At 42.6% G+C, this 18,136-nt stretch overlaps 1 protein-coding gene across 1 annotated transcript; it reads left to right on the top strand.

Annotated features, from left to right (window-relative positions):
- The first annotated feature begins 34 nt into the window (after nt 1-34).
- Nucleotides 35-17,648, top strand: UBE2L3 (ubiquitin conjugating enzyme E2 L3). Its single transcript, XM_058036654.1, has 4 exons — nt 35-109; nt 8,450-8,545; nt 11,797-11,983; nt 14,928-17,648. The coding sequence occupies exons 1-4, from the start codon at nt 83-85 to the stop codon at nt 15,080-15,082; spliced, it is 465 nt and encodes a 154-aa protein (XP_057892637.1). The 5' UTR covers nt 35-82; the 3' UTR covers nt 15,083-17,648.
- Nucleotides 17,649-18,136: the final 488 nt, after the last annotated feature.

Genomic DNA, 18,136 nt, shown 5'->3' with positions numbered 1-18,136 from the left:
CCCGCGCACCGCCCCAGGAAGCGCAGGGTTTAGCGGCCGGCCCGCGCCGCGATGCATTGTGGGGCGCAGCAGCAGAGCCAAGATGGCGGCCAGCAGGAGGCTGATGAAGGTAACAGCGCCGGGCAGGGCCGCCGGGCGGGCGGCTCCGGCTCCCGCGACCGCCCCTCCGCCCCGGCCCCCTCCGGCAGCGCGGGGCCGCCTCCCCCGCCGTCCCCCGGCGGGGCGGCCTCCTCCGCGCCCCTCGGCGGCGCCCCGCGCCCTCACGGCCGGAGCGGGAGCAGCCGGCGGTCGGGCCGCGGCCGTGAGGGGCCCCGCCGCCCCCCCGGCGCCGCCGCCCCGCGCTCCGGCAGCGCCCCGCGGAGCCGGCTGCCGCCCGGGGCTGGGCGGGGGCGCCGGGCGGGCGCCGCGGGCCGCCCCGACCCCCTCGCTCGGGGGGCTCCAGGGTGACTAAGCAAAGAGGAAGGGACGGGGGGAAGGAAACGGCGCCGCCCGGGGCCGGGGCATCCCCGGGGCGGCGGGAGGGCTCGGCGGCCCTGCCGGGGAGGCCGCGGCGGGGAAGCGCCCTCCCCTCCCTCCCTCTCTCCCTGCGGGGGGAGGTTCGCCGCTCCCCCGCGCTCGCCCCGGTGAGGAACCGTCCCCAGGCGCCCGGGGATGAAAAAATTTCGTTTTCGTTGTTTCGGAGAGTAACCTCTTCCTCGTATGAGTAAGAGGTTTATCACACAGAAACACGGACCGGGGTTCAGAAGTTTCTTCATTCGCTGCGGACGTGGTAATGTTTTTGTCTTCACTCTTATTTGTTCTGAACCGTGGATGATACTTGGAAATGGAAACTCGGCCTCGGCTGGGCTTTTACCAAGAGCACATACAGTTTATGGTTAAATACCACTCGGGATTGTGTTTCTTGTTATTTTCTTTGAGGAAGAAGGTACTTCTTACAAGGAAAATAGTAACCATTGCCCCCAAAGCGCACAAATTTATTTTATGCGCTGTATATAATTGCCAATTAACATCCTGAACTGTAAGCAGCGAGGTTTGCCTAGGACACACTACATAGTGGCATAAAATTTATTCATCTGTAAAATGCTGTGGCAGAATCCAGATTTGCATGTGAAGTGCCTGTGGGGAAATCAATGGACTTTACAGGCCAGTCCTGGGAGGTGGAGGGGAAAGACCCCATAACTGTTGAGCAATGTTTCAGCCTTATTTAAAAACCTGCCCTTGTGGGGTGCAGAGTAACCCTCCACTGGGATTTAGCAGATTCTTGGGTGATTCTGTTAAATTTAATCCTTTAATACCAGTTTTACAGCTGGCTTCAAGGCCCTGGACCCCAGTAGGGCCAGGATTTCACCCGGACGTGTTCATGGCATGTCCTGAAGTTGCATTTCCTTGATGTGCAGATATATGAATAACCACTATAACTCGGGTATTTCAGAGGAAACCAATAGCTCAGCAGTGCTTCTGTAAGACTCATTTTGTTGGTTTAAATGTTCTATGGAGCATTTAAAAATGAAATAGTAGATAGTGTGCAGTGTCATTCATATATATTAAAAATCAGTAGGTGTAAGCCTTTAATTGTCCTTAAGGATCCTGGTGAGATGGAATTAATTTTTTACTTCATTTTTGGTAGCTCTGTATTTTCTCAGGGCTTTATATTATAATCACCATGTCTGTTGGTGGTTATATTATATTACACCAAGTCTTTATACTCAAATAAGGTTTCCCTTAGTTTCAGACATAAGATTAAATGCTTGTTTACTGTTTTTGTAAGGCAGTTTTTCTTCTTGTTCTGAATTAATGCATTAATTGTTCAAAAGCACATCACTACTACTCTAGTAGGAATAATATATATTTTCTATTTTTTGTTTATTTAAAATAGAAAATACAAATCTCAAAGGCAAGAAAAATGGTTCTTAATATTTTCAGTGCCTCTTGCTTTTTAGCCTCCCTCTTCATTTTTACTATACTTCTAAAACATCAGAATTTCAGTCTTTCACTAAAATGCACTAAAAAGGAGTTTTGATAATGTGATCTTATTTTCTAGAAAATTGGTATGGCAGTTGTTTTTTGGAGGGAGTGGTGTGGGAATGCAGGAGACATTGGTAACTTACCTCTTCTGTTTTCACTTTTGTTTCTGTTGCCTAATGTGCGTGGGTTGTTCGTGTTAGTGTGGGTTTTGTGCAGTGGAGGAGCTGTGGGCTGCTGTGTCCCACAGCTTGCAGAGGCTGTTGGATCAGCACTCCCTGCCTGCTCCGGGGAGTGGAGCAGCCCAGGAGGCCCTGGCTGTGCCATTCATCCCGGCAGGAACAAAGTGGAGCTCTCGTAGGGATGATGTCATCGGGATTGCTGCAGCATGATGTGAAGGTCCAGGCTCACGTGTGTGTCAGCCTCAGATCACTGCTAAAGTCCCACGTTCACAGGTCCACTTTAAATCAAAGCCTTTCACTGTTGGAGTTTTGCAGTTGGGAAGAGTCTTTGGGGTCTTTGTCAGGGTCTCAGAATGATGAGTGGTTATAACTAAAGGAAATAGGGTTTTTCACTGTGTCAGTCCATTACCTTTAAAATAATTTAGGATAAGCATTAACTGTCTTTTCTTTGAGCTAAATAATCAAGCTTGTCTTTGATAAATGAGACTAAACCTTAAACCTTTTATAGTTATATAAAATTAAGCAATTCCTGTTTCCTTAAGGTCTTGCCAACATTTTGAAGTACTGCATTTTTTCTGGACTCAAGTCATGCATCATAGTTATTCATAATCACCATGGCCCAAAGAGCCTGGGTGCAGTGCATCCATAGTAACTCAGTGGCTGCCTGTGGCAAACTGGGAGCCATGTCCTCTGTCCAGGTGGGAATGGATGCCCTTTGCCTCTTGGGGAAGCCCTTTGCATCTTCAGCTCACAAACCTCTGTGTGAAACAAACATTACAAATTTTGGTACATTGAACTTGTACCATCCAATTTTAAACATGAATTCAGGTTATAAAGACAACAATATTGGCTTGTTATCTGAGGGTGTGTTTGGGCAAATCACCTTCCCTAGGCCAAAGAGCTTTTTTATGGCCTCTTTTTGCTGAGCTTTATCCCATCAAATGGTGCCACCTCACTGAAGTCTTGTCCCCTGATTCACAGCAGCTCCATCGAGGTGTGCCCTTCCAGGAGTGCACTCAGCATAGCAAAAACGTGAAATAAACATGGCCAGTGACTCATGTTCCAGTGACATCTGAGGTGGAGGTTTGAGCTGTGAGCCACCATTGCACCTTTTCAGAGAGCCCCGGTTGTTGAATCCTGGCTCCTTGTGAAATGTGAGCTCTGGAATGAAGCTGTGTTTGTCAAGGATGTGGTGTTGTGGACGGTCAGGGCTAAAACACACAAATATGGAGTGATGATATTTAGGAGAGGATCTAAGGGCTTCTCTTTGGAGGGGGTACTGGGCTTCATGGCCCTTTCTCATAGAAAGGAACTTGTGTGACTGAGGCTGCAAGATGGGGAACACGGATCTCCCAGAGATCCATGCCAGAGACTGCAAGGGAAGGCTGTGCCCATTGCCACCTGCTGACATACAAGAGGCCCTTCCTCATGCTGGTGCTGTGTGGAGAGGTAGTGAGGGGTGCCCAGGGAAGGCTGCTCTGTGCTGCACACTCACAGTACCTGCAGGGCTGCTGCCGTGTGGGGCTGGGCTGCACCTCCCACGGGGGTCTGGGTGCTCCTGGAGAAGGCTCTGCTGCCCCAGTGTGGGGCTGGGCCTTCCATGGGCACTGCTCAGGTGTCTGTCCCATCCATGCCTGGCTTTTACACGTTCAAAAGCATCTTTAGCAATAGAAATTGAAAATGGATTTAAAGAGTAAATAACACTTCACATAGGAAGTGAGAGATGTTGACAATTATTTTAATTTTATTGTTTTTACTCGGCTTCCATAGTTGCATAGTCAAACATTTATGCAACTGTTGAGCTCCTCCATGATAAAACACAAACATGGGACCACACCCAGGTAGGTGACCTGCAATCTCCAGGATGCTGTGGTCCTGTAAACACTGTAGTGCTCCCAAATAAAGGGGTTTTAAACAACTCTGATACTTGGAAAATAATTCTAAATTGATCCAAGCTTCAGTTCTTAGTAACAAGGGAAATATGGTTTTGAGCAACATATGATTGTACTTAGGCAGAAGTGAGAATGTGGATGCATTTTCACTTTTTGAAACTGAGAATTGACAAAAGGATTTTTAATCAAATGAAAATACTTTGCCAAAAAGTAGAATTGCTCAGTCAATAAGATGTGAGCATACAGGGTTGTAAGTTGCAAAGGAAACTTACTGCTGACTCTTAAAAGAACTGAATTCTATTTCTGTTTTGGGTTGGATTTCTGATGGATTTTTTGATGTGGTAGAATCAGATTTTAAGGTGTTTTAAGACTTCTCTGTACTGTTAATCCAGAAAGTGAAACTGGCCAGTTCCTGATCAGTGTTTTGGATCCTGTTTGACTTAAAGGCATTTTTTAGAGAATGTATTCATAAACAGATAAATATTAGTTGTAATAATGATTTAGGGTTCTTTCAGGAGGCTTTTGGGGTTTTATTTGTGAATTTAATAATATTCTGGGCTTGATGCAGAACTTACTCCAGTCGGTATGAGCTCTTACACTTATTCCCATATTCTGGGATTGCACTCTTACAAGTATTTGCCTTCACTGCATCTTCCTGTCTGGCTTAGGTTTTTAGGGAAGTCCCAAAACTTGAAAGATGCGTGGACAGAACAGTTACAGGTTTTTTAAAAGATTTAGCTACATTTTAAGCTGATACTGCTTTTCTTTCTACTTTAAAACATTTAATTTTTGATTTGAACAGCCCAAATGATTACACAGTATTGAAAATTACAATTTTAAACCTTTAATGGTTATATATGAGAAGCTGTATGTACTTTCATGAATACCTTCAGCATTATATGCTTGAAGATCGGGTACCACCCCTGAAATAGTGTTTTCTCCATTTCATGTGCTGTGTGTAACACTTGGTCTGAACATTTCCAAATTACAAACATCATGTCTCAAGAGAGCCCCATGAACATTCAGACATTTCAGTTTTTCAAGTGGATAAACCAATGCAGCAAGGTCACATGCAAGGTTGATAAAGGAGTGGGGAATGAAGATTGATTTAAATTCTTACTGCAGTCATCTAACCTTTAGTTACGCTCCTCCTGTGCTCCTTTAATTATGTTACTTGACAAAATTAAGGGGTGGAGGACAAGAAAAGGAATTAATCTATTTACTGTCTGCCTAGACTCATAAGTATTACTTTGAAATAAATATCTGGACTGTATCTTTTTACCTCAAAGTAGTTTTTGTCCCTTTGGAGTTGCTCAAGCCCGTGTTAAAGGTATTGTTAGCTTTTAATCTGTGCTCCTTGAAAGTATTCAGTAGCTCATTCACTTTTTTAACAGCACTGTATACTGCAGTGTCTGCCTGGATAGCCCTGAGGCAGTCAGATCTTTATTATGGGTTTTGGCAGTTGCCAGAAGGAAAAAAACCCAAAACAACCTCCCCTCACACCCCAAATTGTGCATGGTGACGGTCCTGCCACTCCTGAAGGCACGGCTTGGGTAGTGTTACACTGCCCTTGTGGGGAAAAGCTGCTTGTGAACAACTCCAGCACGGACTCCATTCGTTTGGAGTGACTTACTGACACGCTCCTAGTGCAAGAAAAGTAATTTCTGGCACAAATTTCAGTCTGAGCCCGCGGTTCGGGTGCGTGCCCTGCTGAGGGGGCTGCACTGTCGCTGTGTGAGGCGCGGAGCTGCTCTGCCCCTCATCCCCGCTGTCCCTGCCCCGCTGCCGGCTCCTCCCGCGGGACAGGGACAGCGGGGCCTGACACCCCCTCATTGCCACAGCTTTGCTTTTGCACGTGGCTTCCTGCAAAGGCCTCTCTTGACATTTTAAGGAGGAAGATGGCCTGAATAATTTTTGTTTAGTTCTTTAGTGCCTCTGTACTGTTTAATTCCCTCTCTCATATGGTGGGCTTGAGAAAAAGTGGGAAACAATTTGCATATGTATTTTAGCTTTTCATTGATGGCATACAAAATTTTACAATTTTATAATTATCTCTGTATGGGATTCTTGCATTTCTTAATTCACCATCCAATTTTTTAACCTGAATCTGACTATAAAATGTAGGTGTTTAATTTTCCATCAATGTGAAGCTACACTTTTCTAATTTGTTGTATTAGTTTAATAACATACCTGAATTATAGAGTCATAGTCCTTCCTTTTTTTTTTTTTTTTTTTGCATCTGGACAATTGTTCTGTGGGCCAGCAGCAGTACAGTGCTGTTGTCTGAACCTGGGACAAAAGCTCCTGGAAGCTGCAGTCCCACTGGGCATAATGGGGGAGATTTCTGTCATATGCATAATGTTTTTGCTATAGTAACCAAAAAATAGTCTAAACCCATTTTCCTTGCCTTGTTTCAGAATGAAGGCACTGGTGATGATGCACATTAATTTATGCTTAAATACCTACTGCTTGGTTAGCTTATGTTGTTCCCAGTGTTTGATGTGTTGTATCTAGTATGGAATGGAATTTATTCCTTTTACATGCTGTGGGCACTGCTTTGCCAGGGCCTCGCAGGTCTGTGTGTGACAGGAGTGAGCAGCAAACTCAGCTCAGAGCAGGTCCCTGCCCCTGTCAGGACCTGCCCAGCTCTCCCTGAGCTGCTGCTTTGTGCAGGAGCACTCACAGGGAGGCACCGTGGGGATTTGCACTCTGAGTGATGGTAAAGCACCTCTAGAGCTGCAGTCATAAAGGTTATTTTCTTTTGAATATTTTGGGTTGCTCTCTATCCCTATAAATATGACTCATGGGATTATTGGGGGGGGTTGTGTTTTCCTGCTCTCAGGAAATAGGATAATCCTCTTAGCTCTTTAAAAAAACCACCCAAACTGTCTGTGACATTGCATAAATCGAGCAGCAGTGGAATTTGGGGATTAATGCATGGGTCTAGACTAAAAAGTCAGTGTTAGTGTCATGAAGATAGTGGTAGACATCAATTCAGTTTCCAAGGTTAAACTCCTGTGTTCAGAGTGTGCTCTTGCTTTAGTAGGTGCAGTGGGCAGGAATATAAATGTTCATTTGCTGATATGTGGCTGTTGTGATTTTTGTTTCACTTGCCTTTGGGATTCTCACTTTCCCTTTTGGTTTGAGTTTTATCATGATGCTCCATTTGTGCAAGAGGTTACTGCAAGTATTAAATCTGCCAGTCAAGTGCAGGAAGGGTTGATCCAAGATGAACAGGGAGCTGTTTTGGAAGACAAACCACAGACAGCACTTGTAGCAGGAAAACTGATTGGTTTTGTTTTTCATTGTGTAGTGTCTTTGCTTTTAATTGGTGGGTTTATCGTAATTATATCCAGCCTAATTTTGCCAGACACCTGCACCCAGTGCAGAGCTGAGCACTGTCAGAGCACCCCAGTGCTGCTGTATAAGCAACATTTTCCCTAACCTATGCAGCCACCAGGCATGTGATGCAGTTTTGAAAGCACTGGCAAACTTTTATGTTTTGCTGTGGATGATTTTTGAATTCATATTTCATTAAATTCTCTTTAAAGATAAAATGGCAGAGTTCAACCACAAAGGACTGTAATTGTTGTGGAGGAAATAAAAGTGGAACCTTGAGGTGTTTCTTTTGAGGTGTTATGAAATACTCCAGGAAGCAGTCCCTACAGTAGGGCTTATATGTCATTTTAAATATAAAAATGCTGAAATACTTATTTTGGTGATACTTGGTTCACAAACTGATTAAAAATAGTCTTCCTGGTGCAGGAAGATAACCTTGCTCAAGACTGATACAGCTTTAAAGAGAGGAATCCTAATGTGTGCTGTGAGCTTTGAGGTACTAAACAGATAGAAAGTTGAATCTTTTCAAGTTACTGCTCTAAACAAGCCTTGATTGATATTTTCCTGGGTTTGGATCAATTTAAGCTGTTCATGCAGGAATTTGCTCATTTTCAGTTGAAATAATTGGCCCGTTCATTGGATTTATCCCTGTTTAGAACTATTATGAAATAGTTCTTCCAAATCACTGCTCTCCTCCACACAAGCCCTAAGATGCATTTTATTTCTGCACCTCACAGTGTTTCAGTAGTCTGTTACAAGAGGCACTGATTTACATTAGAGATAAACTACATTTAAAAATTGTTTTCTTTTAATACTTCTGCTTCGTTGTGTCTATAATGATGTTAATAACAAGACATTTTTGTGTTTTCCTTATATATCAGAAAACAAGAGTTTTAGTACTTCATCTCAGAGAATTTTACATTTTACAGGTGCAAAATTTTATTTCCTATTTGTGTGGGTTGCCACACCACTAATTAAAGAAAACCACGTTGACCTTTAAGCATTTTGAAAAATTTGAGCATCCTGCTTACTGCAGTTATTAACTTACACTTAACACTTTGCTTTGCTTTTCAGGAGCTTGAAGAAATTCGCAAATGTGGAATGAAAAACTTCCGTAATATCCAGGTTGATGAAGCTAATTTATTGACCTGGCAAGGGCTTATTGTTCCTGTGAGTATAGACTGTTCCTTATGAGCTTTAAAATAAAATGAGGATCATTTGTATCTCATAAATCCAGAGCTCAGCAGTGCTGCTGGTGACCATGAAATAATTTGTTATTGTGGGCCTGGGCTGACACTGGGCTGCTGGGAGAGGTGTTGGAAGGGGAAGCAGTGAAGTTTGGTTTTACATTAAGCCTAAAGTACAAAATCTGCATGATCATAGGAAAAAGGATGTATGAAATACTTTTACTCCTTAATATGTTTTTTTTTTTTTTTAGTTTACTAGGTTTATTACTAGGATAAAGCTGGGTATTGGGAAAAATTTGATGCAAGGAAAAGGTTTGGATTGTCTGAAGTGAGCTCTTTAAAAGAAAATAGTATCTTTGTTTAGGCATTAGTTAGTGCCAAAATAAACTTATTTTATCTTTTTTTTTTAAAAAGCACTACAGTCTTAGGGAATGTTTGATGGAAGTAGATAACCATTTTATTAGTCAAATAGAGAGGGATTTGTTATAAGAGGAAAGCAGAAAATGTGAAGTGTTGATTTCTTGGCTGAAAGTCACTTGGATTTTCACCTCTTGTGTTTCCCACAGCTGTGGCCCATAGCAGTGGGAAATGGCTGGCTTGGTTCTAAGAGCTATTTTTAGTCTGCAGCAATAGGGGCTGGGCCTTGGGGGCAGCAGTTGTGGTTTTCTGTGGGTGGTGCCAGAAAGCCTCCCCAAGCAGTGCAAGTCTGCCTTTTCATGATATGAGTAAGACTTTGAGCCATCTCTGCAGTGCCTGTGCCTGGTTAGTCAGAGGCTGCTCTGGAGCTCACATGGCCCAGCTAAGGTAATGGCTGGGTGGTTCCACTGTGAATGCTGTGGAATACATTCAGTTTGCTGCTTGCTTGTGTGCCTGCAAGAGATTCCTTGCAGTGGCTGACACTGCTCCTGCAAACAAAGCAAGTGGGATCTGACACTGAAATTTGACAGAGCTGAGGAACAACTCCCTTTAATCAGTCACTTTGTGGTTCATGTGTAACAGTTTAGTGCTTTGATAACACTTTGAAGCAGTATAAGGGGGGTAAATATGAGTAATAAAACAAAACAAACAAAATACTTGTTTACTCCTGTTAAGATGAGGAATGTGTGGTGTACAGCAGCTATTTTTAACAGTTTCTGCTCGACTGAGGATGAGCATGGTGTTTGTTTTGCAGAGCTTTGCAGCATCACAAGTGTTTAAATGCTGCTGCAGTGAACTGTGCTCCAGACCTGCCTTTTGATTTGTAATATGTCCTCTCACAGAGGAAATCAATCAAATTCCCTGCTGCTATAGTTAAAGGAGAATTTTGTTTTGAAATTACACTTCCTGTAGTAATTTCAAATTTGTTTTTTGAGTTCAAAGAGTAGTGGAAGTTTTTATTTTGAGGTTATGCTATAGATATTTTAGTGTTTCTGCCTCTTTAGCTATTTTTGGTGCCAGAGTTGATGGCTTATAAATGCAATACATGAGCTTATTGAAAGTTAAACTTTTTTCTCTGTGTTTTTGCTTCACATGCTGTTACCATTTTAGCAAATGTTCTGACTTAGGGTTTAAAGACACATACTTCAGTAGGACTAACCAGTTACTGAGTATTAAATGCTATAACTGGGCATTCCTTGTCAGCTGCTTAATGAAGGCATGAAAGATAATGCTTATTATTTTTAATAGTGTTTACACAGAATTACTGGGAAAGATAATGTAAAGGTGAGCTGTAAAGCTTTAAAAGCTCCTGTTTATAACATATTTTGCTCTTCAGAACAAGTGTTAGTTTTTAAGGGTGTTCACTCAATAGAGAAGCAAATTGAAGATAGCTGGTCAACTTCTTTCCTGTTCTAAATTATAGAATGAAGTAGTTTGTGTCCTGTGGGTGGCCAAGGTACACTATTTGTTTGATTTCAACATCAAAACAAGACTGTAGCCCGGGCTCCTTGTTCATGTAAGAGGCACAGTGAAGAAAATGGATGTTTTTAAGGCAGGTCACTTCTTGTGTCAGTTCACTGAACATCCTCACAAATTACAGCACATGATGAGGAAAGAACAATTGAGCTATGGGGGAAGAGGGCAGTGACTGCCTTAGCTGTCACCACCACCACAAGTTATTGGTTCAACTTCCAAAGCTTTTAGGATTGCTTGGGTAAAAAGTGATTTTAAAGCCACTGTAGTTGCCTCTCCCCCTGGCAGAAACTGTGCTGTATTTCTTACAGACACACAGCCAAATTCTTCACATGGATGAGCCTAAAATTAAATGTTTTCTGTTGACAAATATTTTAATAGAACACTCCCCACCCCCAAGTATTGATAAATTCTGGAGTGGAATTGATTGCAGGGAAGGGTCTGGTTGCTAATGAAGAATGTGTGTGATTATACTTTACACCAACTGGAAACTCTCATCCTTTGATTCTTGTTCTGAGTGTTTGGAAAGGCTTCATTCCATAGTTAGTTTTCAGTGCAGAATGGGATTTTCATAGGCTTTAAATGTAGCAGTGTTTATTTTTGTTCTGCCTCTCTTGTGCAGTATCTGAAGCATCAGTATCAATAGTCTAACAGGTTTTTCTTAGTGAAATTCTGGGCATTGTTTTTTCTGTTTGAGCATGAAGAACTGCTTTGCTCACTTCACGGTTCTCTCATCCTGCTCCTTCAAAACTGATCTGATAAGAGTGGGTGCTAAAACTGCATACAAATTCAGAATGTTCTCATCAGCAAACACAGTGAATATCTATCTTTAGTACCAATGAATGCTCAGCAGATTTTTGTGTAGTCAGCACAAAAACATTCTCGAAACATTTAGAGAGATCTGACAAACCAAATTGCTTTGCTGTTTATGCCACCATGTTGTGAGACACACAAAATAACTGCTCAGAAACCCACTTCCCTTGTCAGGTTTGCTGTTTGTGTCTTGGAAAGGCTTTACTATATTTTTTGAAACATAAAACTACTTACTAGAGAGGGCCTTGAATTGGATGTAAATGGAGCTGGATGCTTTCTTACCCATGGAAATGTCAGAAATGTGGGACAATGGCAACCTGCTTTTTCCAGGGTGGATGCAAACGTGCAGCTTGTATTGCCTTTCACATGATTTTTGATGTTTCCTGACACATAAACCTGGAGTAGTGTTGGTAAAATGCCTTTCAGATAGTTCATTGAAGAGATCAATGAAATCCAAGTCTGTGGATGCTGCTTTTCACTTGTGTCCATCAGCATGTGCCACATTCTTGACATTCTGCCTTCTTGTTGCAGGACAATCCTCCATATGATAAAGGAGCCTTCAGAATTGAAATCAACTTCCCAGCAGAATATCCATTCAAACCTCCTAAGATTACATTTAAAACAAAGATCTATCACCCTAACATCGATGAAAAGGGGCAGGTTTGTCTGCCAGTAATTAGTGCTGAAAACTGGAAGCCAGCAACCAAAACTGACCAAGGTAGGACTCCGTGTGGAGAAAGAACTGGGTATTGAGAAACTTTGTAGTGTTTGGATTTAAAGCTAATAATGTTTCCCTTGTCAGTTTCCTGTGCTCTGAGGATATATTCATTGTAAGGTTTGTGTCGTGAATCATGTGTTGAGCACAGTACAACTTGTGGAATTTCATTTTGTTACTGGAATGGGAGGTACTGGCACTGAAGTGGCATTTCCACCTCCAGGAAACCACAAAACTCTTCATGACTAAGGAGTTTATTAAGGAAGTGTCCTCAGCATACTTGAAAATTTTGCTGGTGGTTTGTGTGGAGTTTATGCTGTGTTTCTTTTTAAACAGTGACTTTAGAATCCAGAGCTGTTCAGTAAATTCCTGGATGTTTGAAAGGCAAGGTCTGAAACCTCAAGGTTCTGTATATTTTATAATGTGCCATGTGGTTCAGTGATTTGAACATATGGCTTGAAATATCATGGGAGTCATAAACAAAATCTGAGAAGATACTACAGATTAACTTGTAGTTCTTAAAAGATCATTGCTGTCAGACTTGCTGTGTAGAGTGTCTTTGATAAGAATCTAAATATTGTAAGGGGAAAAGTTTTGTCAAGTTCTGTGGCAGACTTAAGTGTAATGTAAGTAAGGTTTTTCCTGTTGTTGCTTGCATCAGGTGTTGGGGTGAGAACTTTGTGTTGTCTGGGAGGTGATGATTAGTTGAGTATTAAGCTTTTATTATTATACATAAAAAGCAAACATCCTTGCAAAAAATGCTTATTTTTAAAGAGTATTCATTCAAATGAGGAGCAGTTTAGGGCAGTGCTAGAGCTCCAGTGACACTGAAGTATCTTGTTCCATAAGAGAAAATACTTTCCCCTTCCAGGCTCTTCTTAAAGGTTATTTTCACATGATCTGTGTTCCTGATAGGAAACAATGCTGTACTTGAGATATTTTTTTCTGTTTATCCCTGTGTGCTAAAGAAGGTACTTCTGGTTGTGTGATCTGCCCAAAGACAAAACAGGAGAATTGCAGTTGTTTTACAAGAGGTGAAGCAGCTGTATGTTGGTGAATATGGAGGTGGCAGCAGAGAGAGCCTTGTGAAATAAGACTGCTGAGAGCTTAGATCTGTTGTAGATTTATCCCTGATTTTACAGGACAAAGGCCCTCAGGAGACAGGAGATGGAAAGAACATGTGGAAGGTTTCTGTTCTGTCCCACACCTGAGCAGCTGTCCTGGTGCTATCAGCCTTTGCTAGTTAACTAAAGGACTTACATGTCTCTACCCAGCTTGAAAAACAAGCTGTCATTAGCTGGAGCTACTGAAATGATTGTTTGCATGCAGAAAATAGTCAGTGTCTCCCTGAGAAGTAGCAACTCCCTTTTTATCTGAGACACTGAATAAAAGCTGTGCTAAAATCAGAATTTGGAACCAATCCTGGCTATCAAAATATTGCAGATCTCTTATGGTCTGCTGTGTTGTGTTTGTTTGTCTTAACTCTTTCTTCAAGTTGTTTTAATGTCAACATCTGTTGTTACTACATGGTTGTATGAACCTGTGACAGTGTTACTGAACCCTGCTTAAATGTCTATTCCTTTTCCTTCAGATTGCTTTTTCACTGAAAAATCACTCCTAGCTTTTCTCAATGAAATAATGTGACATCATTAGTACAGCATCCAAGTGATTGGTTTTGCTCACACAGGTGTCAAAAAAGTGAAGCAATTTCATCATAAATCACTTAACTTACCTTTTGCATACTAAATGTGCATCTTACTGCTGCACTTTTTGTTAATTTATGCTCAATATTAAAAACAACTGTTCATGGCAGGATAGTTTTCAAACTCTGTGGCTGTTGAGGCAGCTCCTGGTCTGCCAGGCCTGTTTTTTCTGGCTTGTTACTGTTTTTAAGGGTATTGAACACACGTTTTCTCTGTAGTGTTTTTGCATGCTTTGCTCAGTGAGAAGGGATTGCCCCTCAGTGTTTCTGCTGTTTTCAGCAATGTGATGGCAGTTGCTGTAAGGCAGGACTGGTGAGTTACTGTGAAGGAAGCTGGTATCAATTCTGCATTCCTTAGATAGCTTGTTGCAGTTTAAATTTGGATTTGTGGTAAGAAATGCTTTTGTTTAGCAGTTTAGAGACAAATGTTGGATTTGAGTGTGGCTTTGAGTATTTGTTTTGAGGATCAGTGCCCCAAACAAAGCCACTCTGGTGTTCCAGCATCTGCTGGAGTGACCAGCCTTGTATGAACTTGCATTCCTGCCCAGAGAAAAATGTAGCAGTGAATGGCACTGTGGGGTGTGAGGTTCACTGTGTAAATGTCAGGTGCACTTCCATTTCCTGAAGAGTGACTTTTCTTTGGAAGGTGACAGGGACATTGGTGGCATTGCTGTGAGCACCTTGCCACTCTCACCCTGTTGTTTGCCCAGTACATCTCTACTGGTGGCTGCCTTGGGAAGTTGAGAGCAAAGGGAAGACATGCCTGCTTTTCATAGATGTAAGAATCCCAGGGAAATAAAGCTGGAAAAAAGGGTTTCCAGAAGAGGGTTGGTCACAGCTGTGTCCCTGTGACAGGTGCTGGGAAATGCTTCATGGTGCAAATTCCATCTTCACCAAATCCCTTCAGGGAACCCGTCTGAGGACTTCCATTCGTTCTCAGCCATAGGAGAGGATTTTAGCTGGGATGCCAATTACATGGGAGATGATTTGTAGTGCACTTTGGTCTCTATTCATGTTGATTTTGTTTACAAATACGATTTTCTGGTGTTCATTCATGGTCATTGAGCTAAATCTTGGCATATCACTGCAGCTTACTCACGCCCTGCGCTTGAAAAGGCCCGAGATTTATGGGGATGTATTGAAATGCAGTTAAAGCTCTTTCCTTACAGGGGAATTTTGCTTACATTTTGATTTTGAAAAATTACCCATCTAAGTCTCTGACTGTATTTATACTTCTTTTGACAGTAATCCAGTCCCTCATAGCACTGGTGAATGATCCACAGCCCGAGCACCCCCTCCGGGCTGACCTAGCTGAAGAATACTCTAAGGACCGTAAAAAATTCTGTAAGAATGCTGAAGAGTTTACAAAGAAATATGGTGAAAAGCGACCAGTGGACTAAAATCTGACACAAGTGCTGTCAGCAACCTATGATAGAAGATCGGAGCAGTGCATTTGAGACACCCCGTAAAGCAGGACTCTATGGAAAATTGACAAGTGCCACCTTTCGGTGTGAACTTGTGGCTGTTACTAACTTTCTACAGTTTTCTTAATCAAAAGTGGGCTAGGTAACCTGTAAAGAAAGGATTAAAATTTAAGATGTTCTAGTTCTGCTTTCTTTGTTTAAAAATCACTGCTTCAATATACTTTAAAGTATGCTGTTTTCTTTTTCTTGTCAGAATTTATCAAAAATATCTTAGACTTATATTCTGCCCTTAAATTGAAAAGGTTGTGGCTGTCATTTCTTATTTTTCCTTGCAGTTCCCACTATCTTGAGTTCATTCATTGAATTTTAATCCCCTCCTCAAAGTGGTCTTAGGAAAAATATCCCAGTTCCGGCAGAAAATGATTGAGTGTTTGGCAGTTTCGTTTACTTTTCTTTTTAAATGTTGCACTGTGCTTTGTGGGACTTGTTGCAAGTTCCCCGAACTTCAGTTTGTAACATAATAAACAAATTCCAACCCACAAAACCAATCAGAAATAATGTCTGGGTCTGATGTAAATCTGGCCAATGTCTATTAAACGGGGAAACCCAAGTTTTTGTGTGCATCATTGAATTAGAATACGGCTTAAGTTCTGCTCTTGGAAAACTTTGGAAAAAAATCTGTAGCAAACAAGTAGTAGAATGTGATTGCAAACTTCCTTCACTTCTATCTTTAATACCTATGCAGAGTAGTGGGAAACATGCACAGAACAACATTGCAACCAATCCAGGAGAGTTCCAGAAATTGGGGACCAAGAGGTACCAAAGTGACAAACTATCTTTTGAATTTAAAGTCATTATTTTGGAAACGTTAATTTTGAATTCAAGAACTAAATCTGACAGCACTGCTGTCCTCTCTGAACGTTTTCCCTCAGAATGCGTCAGGAGCATCTGTGTTTGTGGGAGGGCCCTGGAGCTGTTCCCAGCCCCAGCACGGCTGCCAGGCCGGGCCTGAGCACTAGGGTGGGGCAGAGTGTGCTTGGCTGCTGCTGTGTTCAGCACAGGGGCAGGGCTGCGGTGAGTGCTCAGTGTCAGTCTGTCCATCAGCTTTGCAGGGGCTGCAGTGAGTGCTCAGTGCTCAGTGTCTGTCTGTCCTGTGTTTGCCCTGGGGCGCTCCTGCGCATGCTGAGGGAAAGGACAGGGAGCCTTTCCCCTCAGAGCTGAGCATCCTTTGCCTGTCTCTGCTGCTTCTGCTGCCTTTCCTCCCCAGCCCAGAGCCTGATCCTAGCCCCACAGTCAAACTGCCACACAGTCAACCTGCTGTCTCCCCTTCTGCAGCTGGGCTCTGCTACTGAGTGAATGGATTATTTCCAGAAATCCATCGGTATCTGGGAGCACATATCATTTCGATGTGCAAGAAGCTGAGTTGAAATAACCCTGACACCTAGGTGGTTGCCTATACTCCTAAATTCAGTTTTAATACAGCCTCTGCCTTTGCAACCTTTCAGAACTAGTGTGTCAAGCAGTAGATCTCTCTTGGTTTTAATGTCTTGTGTATTTGCTATTTCCTTATTCGTCCCTCTCCTCTGGCTTTCATTTCCAATTTAGTGTAAACAATGACAGCCCAGTACCTCACCTCTGTTGAAAGTAAATTTTTTTATGAGTTAGGGAGCTAAGAAATTTTATGTTTAAGTGTTCTTAGACAGATTCTTTGGCAGGTAAATAAAGTTAAACCACATTCACCTTATTTACAGAAACTTGCATTTCCTAAGTGTTTTCAGGCTTGTGAGAGCACTATTACCAAATTTTCGCATCTTTGTGTCTTCATTTGCAGAAAGTTGGTACTGATTTTGTTTCCTTCACGCTCACTCGGATTCATAATAAAATAATGCCAAATTATCTGTCAAACTGAAGTGTGTAACTTCTGCATCACCCGAGTCACTGTACCTTTGATCATGTCTGTTGGCATGGAAACTTACCATCCTCTAAATTTTATTTGAAACAAAACTGTAGCACTAGTTTGCTGCCCTCGTTGCTACTCAATAGTTACTCTGTGGTTGTAAAGCCTCTCAGGTCAAAGACTGCGCCGTCTGCCTGGCTGTGACCGGATGCCGCGGGAAGGGACGGAAGGGCCGCGGTGCCCGCGGGAGCTGCGGCTGAGCCGCGCCAGCCGCTCCCCTCCGGCCGCAGAGCTCACAGAAGACAGATCTCGCTATCAGTTCTCTTGGTGTGCTCTTCATAGTCCAATTGCTAAACTGTGAGACGTGTAAACACAGTGCTGGCGCGTGTCTGGGGCAGCCTCTGAACAAAGGGATCCGGCACCTGTGTGGCTGAAGGCTGAGGAGGAGAAATCCAAGTGCGAAGTCCTAGGATAACTCAGGAAATCAAGCTCTTGTTCTCTCTGGTTCCCTAAGCCATGCTGAATTTTAAACGTGCAGTTGAGCATCCACAATGAAAGCAGCGCACTGGTGAAACTACACCCAGGAGTACTGGTATAGGCTTTCTGCAAGTCCATTCTGCTACCCTAATAAAAATTGCTCTCAAAGGCTTTGTGGCATGGTTTTATTTTCACAGAGGTCTGGGAATTAACTGGGATTGTAGTAGTGTTTTAATTTCAACTTGGGTTGTCTTTAAAGCTTTCACAGAACTACTGAGAAATTTCCTTATCTCCCTATATTTTATGCGATTGAAAGGTTCCCTACTGAATAGTCCTTTAGTAGTTCATTGTTCATTTTACTAATTAAACGTAAATTTGGGGGTTAATGCTCTTCATTTAAAAATAACGACTTTACAAAATGTGTTTTTCACAGTACAGTGCTCGGGTAAAGGCTGCCCCCAGCTCTCCAGTGCTCAGCTGCGAGGAAATGCATGCAGAATTCCACAGGTGTGCAACGTCCTGATGGGTGCGATCAGAGCCAATCCAGCGCTTAGAACGTGAGGCAGTTGAAATGTTTATAATAAGGTTTAGAAGTATCCATGAGGACGCGGTGACAATTCCGTACCCGATGGAGCTCTGCGCTCCGGCAGCGGCTG

The sequence above is a fragment of the Melospiza georgiana genome, chromosome 18 (genome assembly GCF_028018845.1).
Source record: "Melospiza georgiana isolate bMelGeo1 chromosome 18, bMelGeo1.pri, whole genome shotgun sequence".
Lineage (NCBI taxonomy): Eukaryota > Metazoa > Chordata > Aves > Passeriformes > Passerellidae > Melospiza > Melospiza georgiana.
Note: the sequence above shows the minus strand (reverse complement) of the source record. Positions and strands in the feature narration are given on the sequence as shown.